Here is a 26,480-nt window from a genome sequence, read left to right as displayed (position 1 = left end):
TGCCTGTTTTATATTCTGAACAAGAAAAACTCAATTTTTGTGACAACCAGGAAAAGACTTTGTATGGGTTTTTGTACAGGCTCAAGCAACTAAATTCGCTTGCTTTAGGTATAAAACAAATTCCATTCTATTTAATGTTAGGACTTGCAAGGGAAAGTTCACACAGCCTACATCTCAAAATATTTATGACTATTGTGACATTTGTCTTCTCATTCTTACTGAACGAGGTTTTTCTACCACTTTTAAAACTAGTACAGTGGGCCCTTCGTATGTGCTGTGGTTTGGTTCCAGGTATCCCCCGTGGACACCAAAATCTGTGGATGCTTAAGTCCCATTATATACAGTGGCTTTAGGAAATGGTATCCTTCATACAAAACAGCAAAATCAAGGTTTGCTTTGTGGAATTTGTAGAATATTTTCAAGCCATGGATGGCTGACTCTGTGGATATGGAGGGCAGGCTCTATGTAAAATAACCTTTTAAAAATTACTTACGTATTTGCCTCTGTAGTTCCATTTAAAATAATAATAATTTCAGTACACACAGAACAGTAAGCCAGAATTCTTATATACACATCATCCACATTTATTTCAGTTTACAGTGTTTTTAATATTGATGTTGTAAGACAATACTACTGGTGGGTAGGACAGAAACCAAACTTGAACACTGAAAGCTAATATTTAAATTTTTGCTATCGTAACATTCTTTTCAAAAGTCGATTTGTATTGGGGGAGGCAACTAATCTTTTTGACATTACTATGATACAAAATAGTTCACTTTCATTTTCCACAGAACATTTTCTTATTGCATAAGCATCAAGAATAAAATATGTCAAGAGCCTCATTTAGTAGGCAGAACAGGCCACTTCATGTATCTATACATTTAGACTTCAAAGGATTTGTCTGAAAGCACATTGCAAACTGACAAAAATGACAGCCAAGGACTCCAAACATGAAACAAATATTAGGGCTTGATGCTATTTTCTGTGATAATTTGTATATATAATTATTTCAACATAGGCACATACACTGTAACACACTTTTACAGGGAATAAACAATACTGGGAAAAATGAATGCTTATGGGGGTGGTGGGGAATCTGAAAAGTTTATACCAAGGCAGACATGACAAAGCAATGGAAGGCCATGTTTGAAATTGACTTTTTAAACTGAGATCACTTGACAGTTCACCTATTCAGGTTATAAGCATAATATACTGGGACCTCCTGTATAAGCAAAATTTAAATTAATGAGCGTTATCTAAAGTTATTTGACTGGATTTGTGCAAGAGATGATTCCAATGCATTCTGCCCGGAACAAAAATGTAGCTGTATTAGTGTGCCCGCGCTATAGGTGGATGCCCCAAGGTGGTTGCCAGCTTATGCGGAAGCCGCACGACGGGAGAATGGTGTGTGCGCCCATGGCGTGCTCACTCTCCCACGCTGCAAGCACGAGCCCCATTCAATCAAACGGGACTTGAGCTTACGTGTTATTCAGCTTATGCGGGGGGGGGGGTCTGGAACGGATCCCCCGCGTAAGCCAAGGGACCACTGTATTTAAAATTAGCAAAAGTAGGGTCATTGGCCTAAGACTGTCTTAACCTAATGTGACTCTGTCTCAGTTTCGACAATGCTAAGTTTTCAGAGTGATTCACACAACTACTTTTTGGGACTTCTTTTCAATTCACAGTCACATTGAGAAGTTAAAAATATATCCATAGTGAAGTGGCTGCTTGAATGTGCCACACACAGTGTATTCAGCTCTTGGAATTAGCATGGGACTAACAACAGTCTAAGATTGTGTGAGCCTGCCTTTGGGAAGCAGTGGAGACATTCCAGAAAAACTAGCCCGACATTAAGCATTGAAACTATATATTGTGCTACTAGAGGGGAAAAGTACTTGAAACATGCTTAAAAGGTCCTCTAAAAATCTTAGAATGGTGTTTTGGACTGGATGGTTTTGCCTATTGTCTTTAAAAAAAAATACTCGGTTGACCAAAATTAGTTAAATGACACTTCTGAATTTACTAGTTATGTTTGGCCCCTGTAAATAATTTTTATTCATTACCCAATAAAACACTTGAAATAGACAATAGCCTTTTGTTTAAAAAATCTACACTTTTCTGCAATAATCCACAATATGTTTGAAAAGGAAAATGAATTACTCTGGAAAAGCACAATAGGTAAACAGAAATCAACAACCATTAAAAATATATGTATATAAAAATGTCAACAATATTGCTATGCCAATTCTTGTTGAAAAAAGTCTAGTCATCAAAAAGTCATTAAAAAATTGTGCAGATTTCTTCCTTTATTTCAGTCATCATTTTTCCTCCAGACGATTATAGCACCTCAATGTAGAATCTGCATTGAAAAAGCTGAAAGGATACAATTTCACTCACATGCACTCCTTGGGCAATCTAATGTACATAATTCATTTCATTAAGAATGTGAAGAATACGATTAAGCTGTCCATTGTATTTTACTCTAAGGCACACAGTTCAGCACTAAAGCCTGACATCTGCAGAAATTCATGCACACATTTGAGAGCAATATTGAAATAATCAGGGCTAATCACAGATGGAATTCGTTGTCTATATAACATGTACAATTAGGGGTTTGACTCTGAAAACTTTATCTGGGTACTTGTATGCCATAAATACTGAAAAGCTAAATTCATGATGCATAGCTAAATATTAATTTGGAAACAATAAAATCTAACTAAGGCTCTCATCACTAGCAGCACTATTCCTAACCTAATTCAGAAAGGCATCATGCATTTAAGACTCACTTAAATCAATTTAAGAAGCTCACAGCTAAACCTGAAGAAAGTGCACACTGATTTTAGACAGATTTTAAAAGCACTTTGCTCAGTTGATTTTGAATTTTAGCTTTACATTTCAGAAAAATATATTCCAAGTCAACATTTTATTATACTGAGTTGTAACTCATAAAAGTTATTTTCAAAGCTGATATTTTATCCTAGGTTACTGTTTCCTACCTCCAGCCTTCAAGTCCAAGCAAAATGAACTTAATAAAGACCACAACGGGCATACCAATGCACAAAAGGATCCTTGTGGAGTCCTTGTTTTAGTTCCCTCTTTCCATAGAATAAGCAAAAGTTGTGGATAGTGAGCATGCCAGGCTGTTTCTGAGCAAGGAAGGCCTCTGCATGCTTCCTATTTCCTCATCAGGTTCTTCTGCTCCATTTGGGAAAAGCATATAAGCTCCAAGGCTGCACTCCTTGATTGAATAAAGGATGAAGCTGGTGAGAGCCAATACACACAGCCACATGCATGTGCACTGCAGGTGAATGGAGCAAAGTGTTATTCTCATGTGCTGTGGGAATCCCTCCACATGTGAATACTATGCTTGTACCAGACTGTTTCCTCAGTTTTAATATATAAAAATGAAGTAAAAGCATAGAGAAGGCATGGTTGTGACCAGAAGAATCCTAAAGTGCTTCATAAACTATTAACAAAACAGATTGCTGTGCAAAAATGCAGGCACTCTTTCAGAAAAATTAAGCAGCGCTATAACAGAAGGGGGGGGGGGAACCCTTAAAAATATGCAACAATTTTTATCTTTAAAATATTTAAGTTTCAGCTTTGGAGCCAGTTGTTTGGAATTCAAGAAATGAATAAAAATGACTACTTTCAGGCTAGTATTTTTTCTATTTTATTCTTTAAAAGTCATAAAATTTTGAAATATAGGACCCAGATCTATCTAAAATATCCTTAACGAGTTATGGCAGCAAAATCCACAGTCAGAACAACTATAAATATAAAATACATTTGTTTTGTAGCTCAAAAATGAGATGTTTGTTTTTTCCTCTCATCTTGTACATATATTATGAAAAGATGGCTTGCCATTATTTTGGAGACAAAATTCTCAACATGCATAGTAGACATGTTTCTTACTTGTCTCTTACACAAAAGTACTAAAGAAAAAACTAAAATTACATGAAAATATTGTTTCACTGTTTTTCATACCTGAATGTATAAACAGTGATGGTACAATATTTGTGATGAAATAATGAAATTAAAGATCAGAGGAGACACCTCAGGGAATTTAACCTGAATCCACCTTCTGTATCTGGCAATAGATGTACACTTTACATTAATTCTGAGAAGTTCTTTAGGTACACACATTCACAGGAAATATTCTGACTCCAACAGTACTGTATCACTAAATGTAGCATCAAGCCCTGACCAATTCCATACTACATACCTTGACATCATCTATATGTAGAATTTTACAGACAGCACTGATACTGTGTTTATAAAAGTTAGCTTAATTTACAGTTCTGCACCTCTGTGTTTTACAATCCAGTCACTCAAAATAAACTATATTGCTGCAAGACTGAATCTTTATTCCATGTGGCATGGTCAGGAAGATGTGTCTGCACTTGGATGAAAGTTTCCAGACATGTATACAGAATACCATCCAGCATACATCTCACATGTTGTAACAGCCATCAATTTTGTTTTGTACAATCAGCGTCTCAATTTAGAGATGCTGCAGTTTGGCATGGTTTAGCACAGCCTAGCACAGTTTTGGAAAACGTATACATTATTTTTCCATTTAACTCCTGGAGTGCTAAATTTTGGCCCAAAGCTTCAGGTCCATGTTATTATTTCTTAACTGCTTTAAGTCTGAATCCAAGAATGAGACATGCCCAGTGGAGTTTTGGGGTAGTCCACACTCCCTATACATGGTAAGTGTCTTTTGAATCTGAGAGTAGCTTCATAAAACAGTTCATAAGATGGAACATGGGCTGTCATTCAATGGGAAAAGGGGTGTCAAGGCACATTGGGTGCACCCAACCTAAATTAGCAATCCAATCCTAGCCCCTCTCTTGAAATGTACATGGTTTCTAAAGGAGCAAATGTAACCACAATGAAAAGGTTACAATTAAGCAGCACATTCTACAACAAGAGACTTGTAAAGATGGATCAGTAAAAGTAATTGTTTTCAGTTCAGTATTTGGGTACATAAATAAGCCCTTTTAATTCGATTTAACCAGGCTATTTTTCTGATAACTTAATCCAAAATAAAATGGCACAGTGCCAAAAGTTGTGTGTAAACCTAAGTGTGTAGGGCTTTTTCACATATTACTTGAAAGCAGTAGAAGCCCTATTGCCTTGTGCCTTCTCTTCATTTACAGCATCAAAGCATGCAAAGGGAGACATTTCATGCATCTCCCTAGAGAAGCCCTCTGTACTTCATTTATACTGCTTCCCAAAATGTACCCCCAGTTCTCAGTTATGTATTTAATATGACCTGTGCAGAGTAGACACACACCTCCCCTTGCATAATTAATCATAAATACATACATTCACATGAAGTCATCTCCTCAGAGCACTGCCAACAAACAATCAAGACAGATACACAATTGAGACTGGGCTTCCAATTTTTGTAAAGTTTCCAAACTAGTGACAAGGGCACATGTAAAAACAGTTCATAAACCTACTCCATTTCTGCAATGCCATTCAGCTACTCAGTATATATTCAAAATTATATGTAGAGTATAGAATCCAAACATATTAATAGCCAATTCTCTTCATTCCCCTTTTCAGGTGAGCAGTTAAGGATAAAAAATACAACTTGCTATTAGCACATTATGTCTACTAAGCATCTCATAGTAATGTCAGAGCATGCTATAGTGGTCATGATGGGATTTTACGATTGAAAGACAAACTTAACCACTTACATATACACAAATAACTTTTAGAAAGTTGAACGAACACTGAAGCAATTTAAACAGACCAAACTACAGAAGACAGAAAATATTTAACATACATAATATACTTTCCTACAAGACCTTTTAGAATAGTAGGGATGCATGTTATATCACACTTAACATTCCTTTGTGGCAATAAATTCAGTGCAAATTTATGCTTCAGGCTTACATTTTAGTCCTAATAATTATTCAATGGAAATAGTTATTTTTTTTATTTATGTGAGTAAGTGGTAGAATTAAAACATTTTCTGTTCTGAAGCTGGTACAGATATAATGCTATTAGAAAATTAACTGAGCTTAAATTAAGGGAATGGGCCAGAGATCACGTTTTATTATCGGTGCCTTCCTCCCTGTTGTGTTAGGATTCCTCTTTCTTTTCATCACTATCAATTGACACTGAATTAAAGGCATACAGACTGGTCAAAAGAATAATCTTATCATTTGATTTATCTGAATAATATTGAATATTTTAGAAGGAACACTTCGCAAGTTTGAGTGTCCTTTTCTCTTAATGAGTCCTATCCTTCTTAGTGTGATCCAGACAATTAACAATATATAAGACAATACAATTAACATAACATTATTGTCAAGGTCCATTCAACCATGGAAGCTCTCACCACTCCTATGAAGTACAGTGGGCTCTTGGTTTTTATTGGGGTTTTGGTTCCAAGATCCCTTGTGGATACCATAATTTGTGGGTGCTCAAGTCCTGTTACACACAATGGGGTTGTAAAATGGCGTCCCTTATATAAAATGGCTCTTTTTTTTCTTTTTAGAATTTTAAAAAGATATATTTTCAAGTCATGGATGATTGAATCTGCAGATGCACAATCCATAGATATGAATGGATGACTGTAGCATAGCCCATGTTTACTAGAGGAAAGAACTAGGCACACCGAATAACATTTTGATTTGTATTTGCTTAAAGAACTATACCTAAAAAGATGTTGGTAAACAGTCAGGCACCCATCATTTTATGCTCATATTTTTTATTTATAATGGTTTAGATTAAGAGGTACACAACCTTTTCAGGTCTATGATGCAACTACAATTTTTGGGGGAAAGTGCTACAGAACCACAACAAAACAGTAGTTTTATGAAAGTACTGGAGGGCAAGGGGTATTTCTCACTGTGCAAATCTTACATATAAGCTTGGGCCTCCTGTTCTGCTGCTGTTGCTGCTCTGAAAAGTGTATTCAAATGCCCCAAGTCAGGCAATAGTTTTGCAGTGCCTTTACAAAGTCTCCCATCTCTGGCTTCTTTATTTCTGACATCACCTCAGCTGTGACAAGCCCGCCCTCTACCATTGTCACAACTGTTTTTTCCACCCTTCCTCCAACTCTTCCATTGCCTCCCCTCCCAAATCTGCTTGTGCTGGGAGATTTTTCAGTTGCAGTCCTCTTCCTCCTCCACATGGCTTTGTTCCACTTTCCTTCCCATATGGCTCATTCCTCCTTGTTACCCATCTCTTCCCATCCTTTCTTGACTGGCCATTCAGCTCCCACTCTCCTGAGGCTACAATAATTTTAAAACGGCCCCCTCTACAAGGAAGGAGGTGGAGTGAATTTTAAACAGGAGAGCAATGGCTGCTGGTTCAACACAGGGCACAAGGAAATATCTTGGAAGATGTCATATTGACAGTGGCTGTATTTGGACATCACAGACTATGGTTTATTCTGACAAAAACAAACATAACCTTCCCCCAGGCCTTATAGTCCTCTTCTGTCCTCTCTGACCCACCCAAGTATGTCAGACATTTTTGCTTTGAATTTTGATTAGGTCAAAAAATTATGGACAGCACAAATGAATGGACTGTAGTTGATTTTACTGTTATCTTTTTGTTAAAAAAAATTATAATTATCATTAACCACAGACTGTAGTTCAAATAAACACTGAAAGCTAAAAAGACAGAAACTGGCAATACAGTTGTCCCTTCTGATTTGCGGGGGATCTGTTCCGGACCACCACCACCCCACAAATCGGAAAAGCCACAAATATTGAAGCCCCATTATTTTTAATGGCTGCATGTTCCTGTGTGCGGCTCCACATGCATGTTATGGGCGCATGGGCCATTTTGTCCCTCCTGGCTTTCCGCCTGCAGAAATTCAAAATCGTGAATGGGAAGTCAGCGAATCCGGAGGGATGATTGTATATATTTGCATGGGTGGGTTTAGAGCTATCGTACTGGTGCAGAAGAGCAAATTTCTGAAGTTAGTGCTTGTCATGCAAGCTTCACTTGCTGAAACTGAATCTTTCAGACAGCCATGTGCTCTGAAGCCCTGTGCTGTTTTTTTAGTTGATAACCCTATCTGGAGCACAGCACATGATGGTGGATAAATAATAATCCAGATTCAAGTGTACCACACACAAAAAGGATAACTAGAACTCATGCAAGAATCTGACTTCAAAAAAAAGCAGAGAGGCAAGCCATATCAACACTAAATTTATAACATTCAGTGGAAAGAGGTCCAGTTTTATAGCTGAGAAACATCAATTCTGCAGTCAAGTGAGTTTTACCATGTTCATGGGCCTAACTTTAGGTAAGAGGGCCAGCATGGTGTAGTTAGGGTGACCAGATATCCTAACTGCAAAGGAGGACAAGGCACCACAAAATGTAGGATAATCAATAAAATGTAGGACATTACAAAATAAAAGCTGCAAATACTAATATAAATGTAAATTCATGTTTCTTAGTCATGCTCAAAATTGAGGACATTTTAGAATTCTTCCTGGCCAGAAGGTGGAGGACATGTCTTGGAAAAGGAGGATGTTTGGTCACACTGGGTGTGATGGTTAGGGCTTTGGACTAGGACCCTGGGAGACCAGGATTCGAATCCCCACTTGGTCATGGAAACCCACTGGGTAGCCTTGGGCAAGTCACACTCTCTCAGACTCAAGAGGATGGCAATGGCAAACACCCTCTGAAGAAATTGCCAAGAAAACCCCATGAGAGGTTTGACTTAGGGTCACCATAAGTCAGAAATAACATGAAGGCACACAACCAACCAACTTTATAGGTAAGTACACTCAAGACTCCACCTTGAGACAAGGCTGTAAATGACTACAACATAGAATCCTTAAGTACAAAGAACAGCCCATTATGCAGAATGCACCTTTGGGTATATGCAGAGTGTTTTCTCTCACTATTGAGCATCTGCATCCCACATTATTAAAATTAAGTACTTAGATGCCTGATTCTCTAAGGTCCCAACAATTCTCTATATAGAAATGTGAGCATTAACCACTTATGTTGCCAATAAACTATAACCAAACCCACAATATATTATTCTCCACTGGCTTTCCTCTTCACTTTCCTTGTAAGCAACATTCAACTCACAACTCTGTACAAAATTCCATAACACACTGCAGTCCCCTCATTTCTAACTACAGGCAAGCTCTCTTGAATTAAAATTTTAAGACTCATCAATTAAGGCACAGCCCAAGATTGTTTCATCAGAGGAGTCTCACAATATGTAAAGCATATACAGACAGGGTGTTCTTTGACATCAATTAATAATTACTGCCTCCACCCTTCTCAGACACTCAGAATGCAGAAACAGGTTATGTGATAGTAGTCACTTTTCTAAAATCAAAACAGAGGTTGAGAGGTTTCCAGGGCAGAGCTCTAAAAATCATGGTTGTCCAGTTTAATTGACACAACTAAATTCTTGTGATCTGAATTTAGTGGCACTGAAAACTGATACAGCACAAACCTCTGATTGCTGTTAACTGCTAAAACAGGCCAGTGGTCTTATCATCTCACTAGAAGCCATCATTACTTTGCCTTCACCCAACTCTCTCCATCTCCATCCTCAAATTTTCTGTTGTGTGCCTCAGTCACTGGTTAAGAATGGAGAAGTATCTATTTTGTACCAGGAACCAAGGGGATAATCCCATGCTGAACTGTCACTGTGAAATACAATACAGTAAAAACAGAAAGAGACACTACTCCAATGACTATATACTTTATAGAAAGTATACAAACAAACTTTGAAAGTCTCGCATTCAAAAAAATAGTCCCAATACAGCATTCAATTTTATAGTGGTTCTGGGTGTACAATGTAAACTTTGAAACTGTTATATCATGTAAACTTACATACAGTTACATAATTTATGGTAACTCATATTTTTTCCTTATTTAATTGTGACAAAGTGGATTAAATCTTCATCTGTATTGGGAAATTGGTTTGAAAAAAGCACACGCTGAAGCATACTTTGTAAGAGAAACACAAAGTTCTATTTTTCAGTTTTAGGTTCAGTACAGGACTGAGCATTCAGTATTTAATTTACTATAATTTACTTTAAAGAGCTTTCAAAAGAGATTATTGTTAAAAAAACACTTGGATTTGCTGAAAGTTACTCTGCAACAGCTTTCATCTAATTTTTAGTCAACAAGTAAAAGGATGTGAAACTCAAATGAGCATAGGAGCATCTTTAAACTAGATGTAAACAATTTGCCATACTTATCTCAAAACATTTGGGGGAAAGTAGTAATTTTCTGCCTGGTGATTACATTTGGCAAAAAGATCTTCTGGCCACACTAAGACATCCTAAAACATTAGAGCTGAGCAAGAAGTGAATTAGCCTAGCTTCTTCTCAGAACTACATGGTACCCCACTTCCCTGAATCCCTCTGGGTGAGACAACACTCAGAAGTATTTGCTTTCTTTTCTGTTTCACCACAGCTTCCCATGTTACCTGAATTGGGAATCATGCCAACTATGGGTAGTTCCTCAAGTCAGCTTCAGAAACTACATTTTGAGGTTGCTCCTTTGAAACCAACATAGTTTATGGGGTAGTCTGCACTGACCACATAAAGCAGCTTCTAACCTCTTTAGAAGGTGGGGTGTCCAGATAATGCATGAGGCAAAGCTAGGAGGAAAGTGAAATGAAGCTGTGCTCCAGGGCTAAAAACTGCAGCAAAAAGAAGCTGGGATATTCTGACCCAAGGTGGAAAATGTGCATCATTGCCCAGGCATATAAACAGCCCAACATCTGTATGGGACTGCAGCAAAGCAAAAAGGCAATAATGCAATGGATGTAATTACCACACACACAAACCAGACAGTTCAACAGGGTGAAGGGGGCCTCCATGGTTGTGCTTTGCCAATGTATCAGTGGGCACACCAATGCACCAGTACACTGTACAGGTGGTGCATCACAGTGCAACTGTGTGGCAGGTCATACAGGAATGGCATCTGGGCAGGAAGAGGGAGATAACTGGAGGTTGTAGGTGGTGCAATGGTGCACATGCATTGTGGGGAGGCAGGAAAAGAATAACTGTGCAGCACATCTTGACACTACGTGAACAGCCTGTGAGTGTTCAGCCTGCCTTGACAATAGTGGGGTTTCGATCTGCTTCCAGAAAACCCAAGATCAAGCAACTTTTTCCTGCTCATCTGCTCCGGCCCTATGTTAACCAGTGTTTATCATACCAGACACATGACAACTGTGGTTAACTAATATTTGAAGTGAAAGCTGGTAGATTCCTTCCATTGGCCATGTGGGAGAAAGAAACAGGAGGGAAGCAGGCAAGCTCAAGAGGTGGCTAGTCTTTTTCACATCTTGCCATATCATAACCACTGAGGTCTAAAAACTGTGTCTCTGTCCTTTCCCCTCTCAAGAGCAGGAATTTGTTAGGAAAACAGGTAAAAATGCCCACCCAGGGAACATCAGCAAAGGCCAAGCTGTCAAACAAATCTTATTCAAAATCTTATAAACTCATTTGTTCCATGCATTTTTCATTTCTTCCCTCCCTCTTGTTCCATACCTGTTCTTTTCATTGCTGTGTTGCAATCAGGGGAACAGATCTCTTTTTGTTTGTCGACATGTATTTTTCCATTAGTTTTCCTTTATATAATCTGCTATAAACACAATAGATTACTATATAGTATCTACAATACACAAGGCTACATAACTAGTTTTAAATGTGCACAAGGGCTTTCTATTCCCAGTTTGTCTCTGCTGCAATCCCTTATGCCATCAGAAAGGTTACTTCTGAATGTCAAGAACATTCAAGAGTGATGTTTGATGTTGTGCAAAAGCTGCAAGAGAAAGGTAAAGTCAGCAAACCCATATGCTTCCGGAAAAATATGGATCTGGATCTTACTTCTGGTCAATAGGTATGCAAGAACTTTACTTAATTACAAGTAAATGTGTTTAGGAAAGTAATTAAAAAACTTTCTTCAACACATTTACTTGTAATTAAGTTCTAATGAAACTAATCAAATGTCTAAGTAAACATGCTTTGGAAGAGAGCAATCATCAAGTCAGGAATTGCATATATTTAACATCCACCATAAACAGCTACTTCAGATTTGCTCATATCTAAAGAACAACATTTGACAGTAGTTCATTTCTGATTCTCAAGTGATATTAATGAATTTACATCAGAATTAGAAGTAGCCCTAAGACTCAAGAGCAAATTAAGAAGAAAAGACTTCTTAAATCTGTTGTAGCACATGCAGCAGCATATCAGACTAGGTTGAAAGATTTGCTGTAATGGTTGTTGCCAGAGAAAGCTCACACTGCAAGACTAATTAGGATGTAATCCTATACACTCATAAACAAATAAGCTCCATTATTCATTGAGGCTTATTTCTAAGAAAACATGTATAAGATTGTGAAGTTAGTAAAGTGCTGGTGCAAGAGCAGAAAGGTGGTATATGTAGTTTGCCTTTGGTTGTTAGAGGAACAAAGACTTTTTTGCCAATGGGACACACCCTCATCCTTGGCAGTCCAAACATCATCATTCTGGACTTACTGATAAATCTCAGTTGAACAACCCAGGATTGTCTCTCAATTTCTGCCAGTCACTATCCCATCCATCATACAAAGTGCTAGCCCACATATACATTCACTCAGATATTTTCCTTGCAAATACTTAGTGGACAGCTTTTGGCTCATAATCATTTTTGAAGCTAGAAAAAAATTGAAAAGGGCCAAGCTGACTCAAGAATGGTGTTTGTCTTCAAATTCTGCTAAAGAAAGGTGTCTGAGGAAGCAATTACATTTTTAAAATCTTTTTAACTTAAGCCTTTTCTGATGTGGTTCAGCATCTAGAACAGTCACTCTTTTTAATGTATTTTGAATTTTAATGTAATCTGGATCCAAATTTTAAAAGTATTCATATACGTCTCATACCGTATTGATCCCTTTAAAAACAATATATACTTCTAAGCAGGAATCTGTATGCCTGTTCAGGGGATCAATTACAAAGAATAATTCAGTGTTTTATCAGATTTTCCATGGCAATGCCAAAACAAAAAAAGGGAGATAAGTAAGTTTACAAGTGTCATGAAACACTTTTAAAATACCAAATGCCCTATTTTAAAAACACACTAATTCATAAAATCATGCAGTTAAGAAAAATTCCTACACTACCATTTTTAAAAAACTTATTCCACCTACTCCTTGAAATAGGAGCACTGGAAAAGCACATTCGGAGAAGCAGAATTACATTCATATGTATAGATGAAACAAGAATTCACAAGTTTGCTTCTTCAATGGAAAAGTATACAAAATTATTTGGAGATGGTGAGAAAAAGGCCTCAAGAAAAAGAGTGCTATGCACAAACACAATTGACTCTATATTTTACAGTACTGAGAATACCAGCAAGATACATTAATATGGCATATGTCTGTAATCATATTGATATGAAAGAGGATATACATTCAACAACATTTATAATGGCTTTTTAAAAAAAATTATATTGACTATGTGCATGTTTCAGAAGTCTGGACAAATGTCCAGGAACTCCTTTAAGCTTGAAGTTATTTTAACTGCTCACCTGATATAAGTCAAAACAGAATAAGTTACAGTAATGCCTATATTTGTGTTGCCTTGAGATACTAAGTTGCTTTCATTCTACAACATTAAGCAGACAGTCTTGTTGCAACTGAGTAAAGTCACAGGCATTATTTTAGAAGAACATGCAGAACATGGAGGGTTTTTTTCCTACTTGGTTCCATGAAACTTACAAGCAATTCAGGCCCAAGAGAAAGAATTTTTTTTTTTTGGCCAATGTTCAATTTTCAGAGGTGATCACCGGCATCCTTCAAGTGTTCCTGTCAAAGCATCAAGGCTGCTATCTGTGTCTGAAGCCAGTGTTTGTTCTGTTGACATGGATGAAATGTCATTGATCGATGATGACTGAGAAGGGCTGGTATTGCTATTCACTGCTGCATCTGTGCTAAGTAAACCAAGCATAAGAAAATCTGAGGCAAGACATGGTTGAAAGCATAGATATTTTAGGATCCACAGAATTCCTTCTCCAAACAAAATGGCTTACAGCTGCATTTATTATATATATATATATATATATATATATATATGAAAATTCAACACAGTATTTTTTTCACCTTACGGTCAAATAGCTGTGGGAATCAAGCATGTGTAAAAAGGTGAAGGTGTCTCTTTTCACAAGGTTGTCTAGTTGTGTCTGACTGTAGGGGTGGGTGGGTTCTCATGTCCATTATTAAGCCGAAGAGTCAGCGTTGTCAAAGAAGACTCTGTGATCATGTGACCAGCATGACTGCACGGAACATTGTTACCTTCCCACCAAAGTGCTACGTATTTATTTACTTGCACTTTGACATGCCTTTGAACTGCTAGTTGGCAGAAGCTGGGACTAGTGACAGGACTTCACTCCATCACATGCAACTGGGACCTCCAACTGCCCATCTTGCAATTGTCAGGGTCAGCATCTTAACCACTGAGCCACTGTGTCCCACATGTGTGCACTGAATTTATAAGAAGCAAAATATTTTGAAGAGATTTCGAAGTGGTAGCTAATGTGATGTGAAAGATACACTGCAGGTATGTATGAGCAAAATGTTCTCTTTTCTTCCTCAAACAAACTTCATAACTAATGCAGTTGTCAAAATGATTTCACCTAATGCTCTACAAATAGACTGATTTTGGGTTTGTATGATAAAAAGTGTGCTGCCCACATGTTATTTTTGCAAGGGAAATGTACAATTGTACAAAATTTTAACTTTGCACAGAAAAAAAATCACTTTCATATATTGTGTTTGTTTGGTGTGTTTTTTTTCCTTCCAAATTTGCACACAGGAAGTTCCAGAATCTGGCACAAAGAATGCTTTTTTACTTTTCCTTGGATGAACCTCCTTCCAACCAAGCGTATCAGTCAAGGGCAGGAAAAATACCTCACATATTCCTGTCCTACTCAAGGTTTCTACAGCAGGGCAGGTGGAAAGGTGACTGCATAGACACTTAAAACAATCCTTAAAAGGAATGGCTTTTTTCCCTTTTCTGGTCTTAATGCAATCCTATATATGAGAGTCTAAGAGCTCTTACCTGGAAGAGAATGATGAAATCCACTTAGTTTAAAAAAAACATGCTCTGCAGTATACCTCTATCAGAGTGCCTGTCAAGTGTACAAGATGGTTATCTTATACACATGTACAACTGACACAAGGGTTGAAGACATGTATGTAAAGTTTAAATTATCTGGGTCACATAGGTATAAGAAATCTTGACGTTTGTCTCATTACATTCCTTGGACTCCAAGCCAGACCATGCTTTCATCCATTATTGTTATAGACCTGCCAGACCAGGGGAAAGGGGATGCTTTTCTATATCTATTTCCCTATGTACAGAGCTCTTTCAGTATCAACATAATTACTCTGCTAAAGCAGTAAGGAATGCAATTATACTACTTTTATTTCTCATCATGATGGATCTGGCTGCTCCTGGGGGGAGCATGCTTTTCCTTGCACCAGAGATATCACTCAGAGTAGTGAAGAAAGTCCTCCTGTCTTCTTCTGCTAGCTTAAAGTGAAAAGCAGAACCTTTGCGTACAATTCCCTACAATCACTCCCTGCGAACCAAAATCCCTAGCCCTAAATCATGCATAAAAACAATGTTCTTTCACATCAGCCTTTAGGAAGGTAAAGTATCCCAATACACTCCATCCATATACACTCTGAAAATGGGAAAATTATACTGGAACAAGAAAAATTTGGATGACATGATTTATTACACATTTAAAACAGCATAAACAACCCTTGGAAACAAAAACAGACCTTTACATCAATAACTAACCTGAAGGCTGTTCTTTTACTAAACCATTCTTATTTCTTTCTTCCCAGTCCATTACTTCTTTATAAATTAGTTCTGCACATAAAGGGAAAGGACGAGAAAAGAAAAGAAAGAAAACAGCAGATGAACACTTTCATCATTTTTTAAAATCTTGTAACATTTAAAACAGCCTATGACTTGATATTTCTTGTCATATAATTTGCCATCAGAATAAAAGCATATAATGGTTAACAGAATCAAATCTAATTATATGATAACCCTAACTCTACTACACATATAAAATCAATACATGAGTAAGCCTTCAATCATATACAGGGTTCCCTGTATCGTATAGAGGGTTCCCTGGCCTTTTGACATCTCACTTTCTTATGATTTGTTCTTTCAAAGCTTGCAAATTGCAGACAAGTTCCATTGATTTGATGGGGGTTCTCCTCTTTCATCAGTTCTTCTTCCCTATGAGGCTCACTTGGAACCACTTACATCCACTTTTTGTGTGTGTTAGAGAGAGTATGTTTGTGGATAGATAGATAGATAGATAGATAGATAGATAGATAGATAGATAGATAGATAGAGTTAATTTAGCTTTTGCCTATATTCAAAAATGATATATAGCCTGCCAAAATGCATTTGCAAGCTAAAAAAACCCTTGAGTTCCACTTTTCAACCTATTCTACTTTCTGATAGTCCTCCAGTCCCTAATCCATCAGGTAAGTGGTGGCTTCTTGTATAGAGTGATCTGGAGTAAATCCTACTAAATTCTACTTTTGTACAGAGACTTTTACCTCTCTTTGTAAAGCATGCACACTGTACACAGATGGAATTATATAAATAATAATAAGAGTCATAGTAATATACAAAAACTACCCAAAATACAAATGAAGTAACTATAATGCAGACTTGGCTGTCAACTTGACAGGCAAGTCAACTTTCAAACATTTTGAGTGTTTAGCCTACTCCACCCTAGCAGAAACAAGACTTCAGGCTACCTAGCTATCAAACAAAATATTAATTTAATTTAAAAATCAACAGGATATCAGTAATAATTGCACTATACTGATTTGGCTAATTGTAGAATACTGTTTTCAATCACTGCAGCAAACTAAGCTACTGGTTTTACTGAGATTTGCAAAAAAATATTTTTTTTCTGTAAAAGGGACATATTTTATTTTTCAGTTTTATTTAAGGCATTCATTCTGTAACAAAATATTCTCAGAGCATTTCAACATTGGTTACCTTTCCATTCTTCAATGGCATGTTCCCTTTCTTCCAACTGTGCATCATAGATTTGAGGTGGTGGCTAAAAAAAAAGAACCCCAAGATTTAAAATATAACTCTTCACAAGAACTAAACAGGAGCTGGGGATCAACAATTTGGGTAAGTCTTTGGTGTGAGCTTCATCAAAATGTACAAATCATAGCTGTACCTAGTAGGCATATTAGAAATTTCTCATTGTGTTTAGTTATTGTTGTTATGTGCCTTCCAGGTATTTTTGACTTATGGTGACCCTCAGGCAAAACTAAGCGTTTTGTGTTTTTTTGTTTTTTTGGCAAGCTTAGTTCAGAGGGGATTTCCCTTGCCTTCTTCTAAGGAAGGCCATGGGTTTCCATGGCCAAATGGGGATTCAAACCCTGATCTCCACAGTCATAATCCAATGCTCTACAATTGCCAACACAGTCTGTTTTCTCCATATTTATGTGGGAGATAGCAGGTTTTGGGACAGCTCTACAATGTAGTCCACAGTCTGTACTGAATATTTTTCAAGGGTTCTAAAACTAGATTTGTATTTCCAGTCCCAAGTCTCTAATACAAAACTTCTTTCACCCTACACCTAAAACCAAATTGTCAACTAAAAGAAAAATAAAATACTTTTTAAAATTAAAACTCCTAACCTAAATTCAGTGCTCAGTTTCACACAGAAGGCTTGTGGTTCTACTGACTTGGTATGCTTCCCTTGACATGTTTCCCTTTTAAGTTTTCAAGAACTGTCCCTTAAATTTACACAGGCCTTCTGTGGGAAACTGAGCACTCCATACACAAATTACCTATGGTACTTAGTTATGTCTTCCTTTTGGTTTATTCCAGATAGATTGCAGTTTTGCATTACTTTCTTTGAATAGTTCTCATTGCACCCCAAGGCTGCAGGGGGGAAACATCTCAAGTAAGCTGGAAACTGAAACTGTATACATTACTGTTATAAGACTATATTTCCTCCTCCTTCTCCCTCTTCTCCAGAGCTTAAGCTTGCTTCTGAGATAAACACTTTTCTAATGCTCTCTCCCTATGATTTTTAAGATGGTTTCTTAAAAATCCTGATAAGCTCTTAATCCATGGGAAGACATCAAGCCATTACGGATCAGGCAATGTTTATAATACTCTTCTACAAAATAAGGTTGAGGAGTGGGACTAGATGGAATATAACTGAGGCCTACAGACTGTGCAACCATAATAATAATAATAATAATAATAATAATAATAATAATAAATGTTTTATTTGTATACCGCCCTTCCGTGAGATCAGGGCGGTTCACAACATTTAAAAGTACATAAAAATTCCAAAAACAGTATTAAAATTACAATACAAAAATAAAATAACAACAGATGCCCCCGGGTTAGCCAACCATTGCCTGTGCGGCCTTTACGGTGGGGGGGGTCTATAAGGACTTAATCGGGGAATGCGATTTTAAACAGGTGAGTCTTCAACTCCCGCTTGAATTGGGCCAGGGAGGTAACTGAGCGGAGCTCTATGGGCATTAATCTAACTGATTAATGATATATTCCTAAAGAATACACAAATGTTTAAACTTTTAAAAAAAATGGGGGGGGGGGAAGAATCAAAATTTAATATATCTGGCATCTAGTATTATCAAGTCAAACAAAAGTCATAGAATCATAGAAACGCAGAGTTGGAAGAGACCACAAGGGCCATCCAGTCCAACCCCCTGCCATGCAGGAAATCTCAAAGTAGGCTTTTGGCTTTCAGCAACTTCAGGCCGATAGACCTACCTGACAGAGAATGTTTTGCTAGAGCTATCCACAGACTGGATAACCAGTGTTATCTAGCCAAGTCAACCTCAAATCAAATCAAGTCACTTTATTACAGTCATAGACCAGCACAAACAGGTAACCTCCTCTTTAGAGATGTGCTATACAGACTAAACTACCTTTCAAAAAGATCAGAAAACAGCACCAAATAAGGTAACAAAGTCAGGATACAGACTGCCCAAAAAGGGCAGTCTGCTCGCGCCTTGTTTTGTTGCACGAGGGAGTCACAGCAGACAAATCGCGCAGCTCCCTCACGCAACAAAAAGAACCCACAAAAAGCCAGTTCTTCTTGTGGTGCCATTATGATGTTACAGTGCGCCAATGGCGCACTCATGGTGTCACAATGATGCCGGGACATGTGGATGCTAGGCGTCCGTCACGTCAAAATGGCGGTGCCCGTTTGCACAGGTTGCTGCCACTTTGAAGCCCTCGTCACGTGCGAGGGGTGAGAGGCATCTTAAAGCACTGCCCCTTGCACGTCACGATGGCGCCCCATAGGAGCCATCTGTGTAGGGCCAAAGTTATAAAACTGAAGTGGCCAACTGACCATCTTCAAGCAGCGTTTTGCCACTTACACTATTTTCCAGCATATTTCTGTGCCCAAATAAAAAAGCCTGCACTAATCTCTAAAAAACCCTGTGAAATCCACGTCTGTCCTTCTTTGAAAGGACTGCCTGGTCAATTTGATCTTTTTGGTACCAAATTTCTCAGGCCTTTTCAGTTTTAAAATACTTAGCTTTGTTTTCTTTTTAATTTTTCACACTAATCGTACCTTCTTTTGTAGGATGATATTCTGTTTTAGACTTGAGATTCACAAAGAATTTTGGGTGATAAAGATACATTTCATTTTAAAAATTAATAAACCAACTTTGAACTTACTGCTTCAGCTTCAGCTGGGTCGTACCAAACTGTGATATAGGGATGACGTAAAGCTTCATCTACTGAAATTCGTTTGTCTGGATCTACTACTAGCATTTTTGATAGTAAATCTCTAGCTTGACTAGCTAGAAAATAGAAGGGTGAAAAGGTATAATTGTTAACAATTAGAGCCTTAAAACATAAAGCAGAAAATCAATATTCCTCACACTGGCACAAGCAACACACTTAAGGTAAACAACTTACTAAAAAGAAATATCTGCATGTCCTTAACTAGTAGATATTGTAGCAATAAGATGTATCAACTAAATCAATTAGTCATATTCTCCTTTGTTGCTCTCTTTATTCTGAACAGCGTGCCCTGTTTATAACTCTGTTTATTCAACAGTTTCCTGGCAGGCAGGAGAAATTTTATGTGGACTGCAGACAGCAGTGAATATGTAACTACCAAAGTTGCTAAATTCTTTGCAGCTGCTATTATTTGTCGTAAAAACTTTTTAAAACAGATGTAGTAAATACTATATAATAAATGCCCTTGGCTTTTTTGCTACTACAGCCATAAATTTTTATTTTTTATTTAAAATGATTTTGTCTATAGAAACCAATTGACCATGTAGATCCATATGAATAAATTATTCGCCAAATCTAGAAGGGCAACTATCATATAATCTCCTCGCAGTTATTTTGATAGTAAATCATCAATTATTTTTGTATTACTAAATCCTTCCAGAAACATGGTTCAAGTTTTATCCTTAACATTTGTATGTACTCATTTGTATGTACATATGATATGCTTGAATATAATGTTTGTATGATATGCTGGAATATAAATGTTACTAACTGGATGTAAGGTAATTTTTCTAAACATTTTATTACTTTATGCTAGCTGTATGCCTGTAATAAATTCATTCATTCAACTAAAAAGGTGTTATTTCAGTATGGAATAGTTTCTTGAAAGATTGCTTTCTTTGACAATGAACTTGCATTGTGAAAATTTGAATCTGAAATCTGAAAGTTTAATTTTCACATTGTTCTGGTACCACAAAGGATTTATTTCACTTAGGATTCACAGTGATGCAAATGTAGCTTGATTCAGTTGTGAAAAATGTAACGCAAATCAACAAAAGCTATGAATCCCACTGCATACTGAGAGCCTACTGCATATTGTTAGAAGGCAAAACACCCATAGTCACACAGTTAAAAGTTAAATGACCCCAAAGGAAGGAATTAAACAATTCCTGCTTTAACTAGTGTGGTAACCTTTGTACCACAATATAAAGTAGTAAAAAACTCTGCAACAAATGATGCCTACTTTACAATATTCAGAAGCAATGAATTACAAAAAATATTTACTTTACACATTTTTGAACATATGCTTATTAAAAGACAGTGAGAGAGAGAGAAATTAAATCTTACTTTTTAATTTGTCACGATCAGAGTCTGATGGAAATATCCAGTCTGGGAAGAGCTCTTCAAATTTAATACCTAGATATTTTGGTCTATTTTCCACATAATTCCTCACAGTAGGCTGGAGTTTCTTCATAAATTCTGCTGATGGTGTACCTAACTGTTCAATAACTTTATTCCACTGGTCAATATCTGAAAAGGTGTTTAGGAAAATAAAGTATCCCTCCCCCATCTGCACAGCACAAAAGACAGGGAATTTAGGAAAACATTATTATTATTTCAGGATAGTAACTTCATTTCATAAAATGTGTGTAAACCTCAAATGTTCTCTGTATAGCTTTGGAGTAAACAACATTAATTTGTGTAAGTAAATTTCTCAAAATAATTACTGGTTATTTTGCCAAAATATACTGGTTAGATCTGGATAAAGTAATGTACAATGAATTAACATGTGGGGGCAGTCAGCTTCTGCCAGCCCCACTAAATATCTGGATCCAAACCTCTGACTGCACAGTCCTATGCATGTTAACTCAGGAATAACTTGCTGGGTTCAGAGGGCCTTACTCTTTGGTGACCACATTTAGCACTGTAGTCTAAAGTAAAGTGATAAGTCAGCCCTTTCTAAAGAAAGTGAGACTACAATTACTAGTACCATATGATACAATGTGACACAGATGGCATCTTTAAAAGCACTAGGGTGAAATATTCAATTATTCAGTACTATGAACTCTGAACATTCAAATGCATTTATTTACAGACCAATTTCAAGTTTATACCTGGAATACAACATAATATTACAAATGAATAAGTATGCAGGTTTGGCTATAGCTACTCTGTCAATTGGTTCTCTGTGCAGCCCTCTAAACAAGAAATGGCCTCTACAATCCATATTAAAAGACTCCTTTAGAAAAATTGTGCAGAGATTAGAGTCCTTGACTCTCAGTTAAGTGGAAGAAACACATATATAATGTACATACACAAGACCAATGTTCTTGATGCTCACTTACCATAGTGGCATGCAAGAGAATATTCCCTAAGAAAGAGGAGGGTGGTATGAGAAACTGCAAATTGACATATGAAGAACTACATATAAGCAGAGTTTTTATTTTAGAACTCTAGACAATTCTATGCTATTGTTTGGAGACCAACAAACTTTTTAATTAATAGACAATACTGTGGCTATTCAATGAAAGAAGCTACAGAACATGCCTCACCAAATCTGACAATTATTCTGAAAATGAAAATGTGTATGTGCGTGACTGCAATCTATAGCTTCAACTTCTATATAAAACATGGATATGAAATGTCAATAAAAAGGCTACCATCTGTGTATCGGGCGCCTTGTTTTGTCTGCCGGCGCCTTGTTTTGCTGCGCGAGGAAACTGCAGCGGACAAACTGCGTGGCTTCCTCATGCAGCAAAAAGAGCCCGCAAAAAGCAGATTCTTTTTGCAGCACCATTGTGATGCCATAGTGTGCCAATGGCACACTCGTGATGTCACAATGGTGTTGCGACATGCGGATGCTAAGCGTCTGTTGCGTCAAAATGGCGGCGTCCATCTGTACAGGGCACCGCCATTTTGACATACGGAATATGTGCTAGGGTTGCAGGGCATCTGTAAGTGACGCCCTGAGGCAAGCCTAGCACGTATTCCTTACGTGCTAAAAGGCCCATCTGTACTGGGCCATACACATGACTTTAGTTGTTCTACTCTTAGTTGTTCTACTCTTAGATACAAGTTGAAAGAAATGTTACATTCCCAACTAACTCAACTAATAGTAGAAAAATCACAACTAGGACTCTATTTTGATACCCTGAGCAGAGAGGAGGAAGGTAAGTTGGATGATGACAATGTAAACATCAGATAAAATTTAGGTGGTGGGGGGTTCAAAGGAAGATACTTTTGTGATTTAATAATACTTCAGAAAGGACCTGAATCATACACTGCTTTAGTAAAGCATGCTGTAAACAGCTAGAATGAAAACCTAAGCTTCCTTGTTAGCATGTTCTCATTTGGCCCTAATGGAAATATAAATTTCTATTCCTCAAACACCTAGTAGGAAATATGGTTATACTGTCTTTTTTAAATGAAATTATTTTAAAATGACAGCCAGATTAGTGCTTAAATAAAAACTTGTCCTAGATGTGGGTTCAATGGAATTATACTTTCCACCCTGGATCTCCTACAGAACTGTTCCACTGAGGCAGATGATGTCATAAATACTAATCTTCTCTACTTAAACCAATTGGGCAAACACTGGATGGCAAGTACTGATCTGCATAAAATGAACAATGTTTCTCCCTCATTATGACCAGAGATGCCCATACCATCTCTGGGGGGAGTAGCTGCATCAAATACCAGAATTTATCTTCTTTGCTCCAACAGGCTTTGTAGACGCAACTCCGGATATAAGACTGCACAGAGGACACAATGAAGAACATAGGCTTAGAATATCCTATACAATTACTAAAATTGCTTAATTCTAGTATTTCCACCTTTAGAATATTTTAATTAAAGTATTTTTAACTAAAGAAATGTGTAATCTATGTGACTGCACATGCTAAATATTGCTTAATTTTCCCTTGCTTAATCAAGTACATTGAGATAGAATTTTAGTATTGTAAGAACTATAATACTGTAAATTCTTAAAAACCCTTCACGTCATATTATGCAAATAAAGGCAACATCTAATCTCTATAGATAAATGTATTATCTTGAAGAACTCCACCAATCTAGTAAATTTACAGTGCTTTATAAATAAAGGTTAATAATAATAATAATAATAATAATAATAGTCACTTTAATTCTGTTTAAGATAAATTAGCACAATTTCCCCTCTGTTTATCCAACTCTATCTTTCTGTCATGCTCTCCTTCCATCTCTTTTTATTATATAATAATTTTCCCCCATTTTCTAGGAAGAACCATAATTAGTACATAATGATTCCTTTGATTTATAGAAATCTATCAGAAAGTGCCTCCAATAACGGACATCTACATGCTCAAGTCACTGCATTGTAGCTAATGGTACTTAAGATGGAAAAAAAAGTTTTCACCCTTCCCCTCCTCACCCCACCTACTCTTCTTCCCAATTTCACAGTAAAAAACTATTGCCCTGATAATTACCATAGGGGATGTATGTAAGTTATTATGCCATGGATACCTAATGAATTAGGTGTCACAGATCAGATAAATCATCAACTGTTTCAATATCTAAAACCTCTTTGTAGAATACATATGTAGTATACATATGTACCTTGTAAAGAAAAACGTTTTAACACTACAATCAGCCCTCCATACCCACATATTTTTTTATCCACAGATTCAAGCATCCCACAGCATGAAAGTATTTTAAAATATATAAATTCCAAAAAGCAAATGTTGATTTGTCTTTTACGTAAGGGACACCATTTCACTATGCCATTGTATTTAATGGGACCTGAAAATCCACAGATTTTGGTATCCATGGGGAGGTCCTGGAACCAAACCCCAGTGGGCACCAAGGGCCCATTCTATGTTCATCTGTTTTAATGTCAGGATTTCTACTTGCTAATAGTTGTAGTAAAATAAATATATCAGCATTTTTAATTTTCTTCTACATTGATAAAAAAAATATTAAGTAACTTCTCAGGTACTTTCTGATACCAATGGATTGCAGGGGATTAAAAAAGTGCCCCATGTCTATAGAAGGACTTGTAAGTGTAGAGTAACTGGCCACCAGTCCTAGAGCAAAAAAGATAAATCCATATGAGGAAGAACATTTGATTGCAGCATGTCCTTTTTGTGGAAGAAGGTAACCAGCCTTAAACTGAAGAGGGGAAAATATTGGGAAACCCTTCTCCAAAAGGAAATAGATATAATGGCTGAAGTTAACCAAAGAAGAAGCTGTTTTAATTTGCAAGATATATTATCGTGAGATAATTTTGTGTCCTAGTAACAAACTAGTTCCTGCTGAGGGAAACATTTCCCAATGAAAGGTCATTTTTTATGGCACTCATTATACCAACTACCAGGATATACCATCTAGATGCTACAGTGGTCCTTCAAAGCAAATTTCTCACACATGGTGCATTCTCTTTTGGTCTTTTTAAAAAATATTTCCGTTAACAATGGGGGACAGATGGTTTACTGTGTTAACTGTGCCAACTGCCAGTTGTAAGCTGGGAGGAAATTGCTCCTCACATTTCATCGTGTTGAAGTAAAATTCAACAAACATTATCACCATACTGTGAACAAGCTGGGTTTGCTGTGAGATATGAGGCTTACTGCACAAGTAAATTTATCCTTTCAGGGGATATACCTTAATATCACACCAGTATCACACTTTCATGCCATACAGTCTTGATTTACTTGCATATACAGTACTTGCAAAATGGTTATTCACTACTGAATTCCACTAGGTATTCATCAGTAGTTTGTTCTGTCTCTGGTATGTACCAAGTTTGATGCCGCTCAGCAAAACAGTCCACATGTTTTTAAAGGCAGCCATTTTATCAGTGAACGTACGCATCAATTTTGTTTCCCTGCTGCTAAATCTCATGCATGTGTGAATACACCTGATTTCTTCAAACTCATATTGGCTCTGAAGTGGAATAGCACAGCTCCTTCAGGTTTTTATGATGTCCATGATACATCCCCTTCAGAAGCAGTAGGGCAACATCCCTTCAGCTCAGTGGTCTCAATGGACTTCCACATTTAACTTTGATAGGGTTCTACTTGCTATATGATCTGAATACACATGCTGTCTCTCTGCTTCAAAGATTGTTTATATGGTAAAGAATGCTTTCTATGAAAAGTTTAAAGGTTTCTAGCACTGGTTTCTTTGGCACTGGACATTACCAAATGTCATCCCTGTCTTTTCTGCAATGAATTGTCTGTGGATATTTGCACCACTCTGTTCCATCTCTGCCTCTCATGACCTTATATCTGTATTTAGTCCTTCCTTGACATAATCAAGGGAGCATCTACTTGCAGCCCTCCCATCTCTGAGCAGGAAAGGGGTTGTTTCTCATCCAAGCATTTACATCCAAGCATTTATTATTATTATATTATTACCATTTCTGCATCACGTTTTCAGCCACAAAATGGCATGGGACATTTTTGTCCCAATACATTAAATTGTATGGGTCAAAAAAGAACCCTGATGGCAAAAAACAATAGATACATCAGGACAATATTGGCTTCAGCTATTTTGTATCCATTAAAGAAAACTTTACATAGCAAGTGGTGGGAAAATCAAGAATACTAGTTAAAACAATTGAAGTGACAATGTCATAAAATGCCTACCATATACGTCTAATTCTGTGTTAATTGTAAAACAAAACAAGACTCTAAGTTACTAAAATGTCCAGCCTGA

The 26,480-nt window shown here is 37.0% G+C and overlaps 1 protein-coding gene across 9 annotated transcripts in view; it reads right to left on the bottom strand.

Moving 5' to 3' along the window:
- Positions 1-3,657: 3,657 nt before the first annotated feature.
- MAPK9 (mitogen-activated protein kinase 9) overlaps positions 3,658-26,480 on the bottom strand; it is a 52,457-nt gene continuing 29,634 nt past the window's right edge. For 5 of the 9 annotated variants that reach the window (XM_089529237.1, XM_089529246.1, XM_089529217.1 and 2 more), the window contains exons 9-13: positions 21,135-21,317; positions 19,722-19,846; positions 17,034-17,097; positions 15,804-15,875; positions 3,658-13,924 (exon numbers count right to left, since the gene is read on the bottom strand). In XM_089529237.1, coding sequence (XP_089385363.1) covers positions 13,782-13,924; positions 15,804-15,875; positions 17,034-17,097; positions 19,722-19,846; positions 21,135-21,317 — 587 coding nt within the window. In that variant the 3' untranslated portion in view covers positions 3,658-13,781. Of the gene's footprint in view, positions 13,930-15,056; positions 15,127-15,798; positions 15,876-17,033; positions 17,098-19,721; positions 19,847-21,134; positions 21,318-26,480 lie in introns of those variants that run through there. The other 4 variants (XM_089529287.1, XM_089529277.1, XM_089529261.1 and 1 more) reach the window with 3 other exon arrangements.

The sequence above is a fragment of the Sceloporus occidentalis genome, unplaced genomic scaffold (assembly GCF_023333645.1).
Source record: "Sceloporus occidentalis isolate IW3139 unplaced genomic scaffold, rSceOcc1.0.p SCAF_1, whole genome shotgun sequence".
Classification (NCBI taxonomy): Eukaryota; Metazoa; Chordata; class Lepidosauria; order Squamata; family Phrynosomatidae; genus Sceloporus; species Sceloporus occidentalis.
Note: the sequence above shows the minus strand (reverse complement) of the source record. Positions and strands in the feature narration are given on the sequence as shown.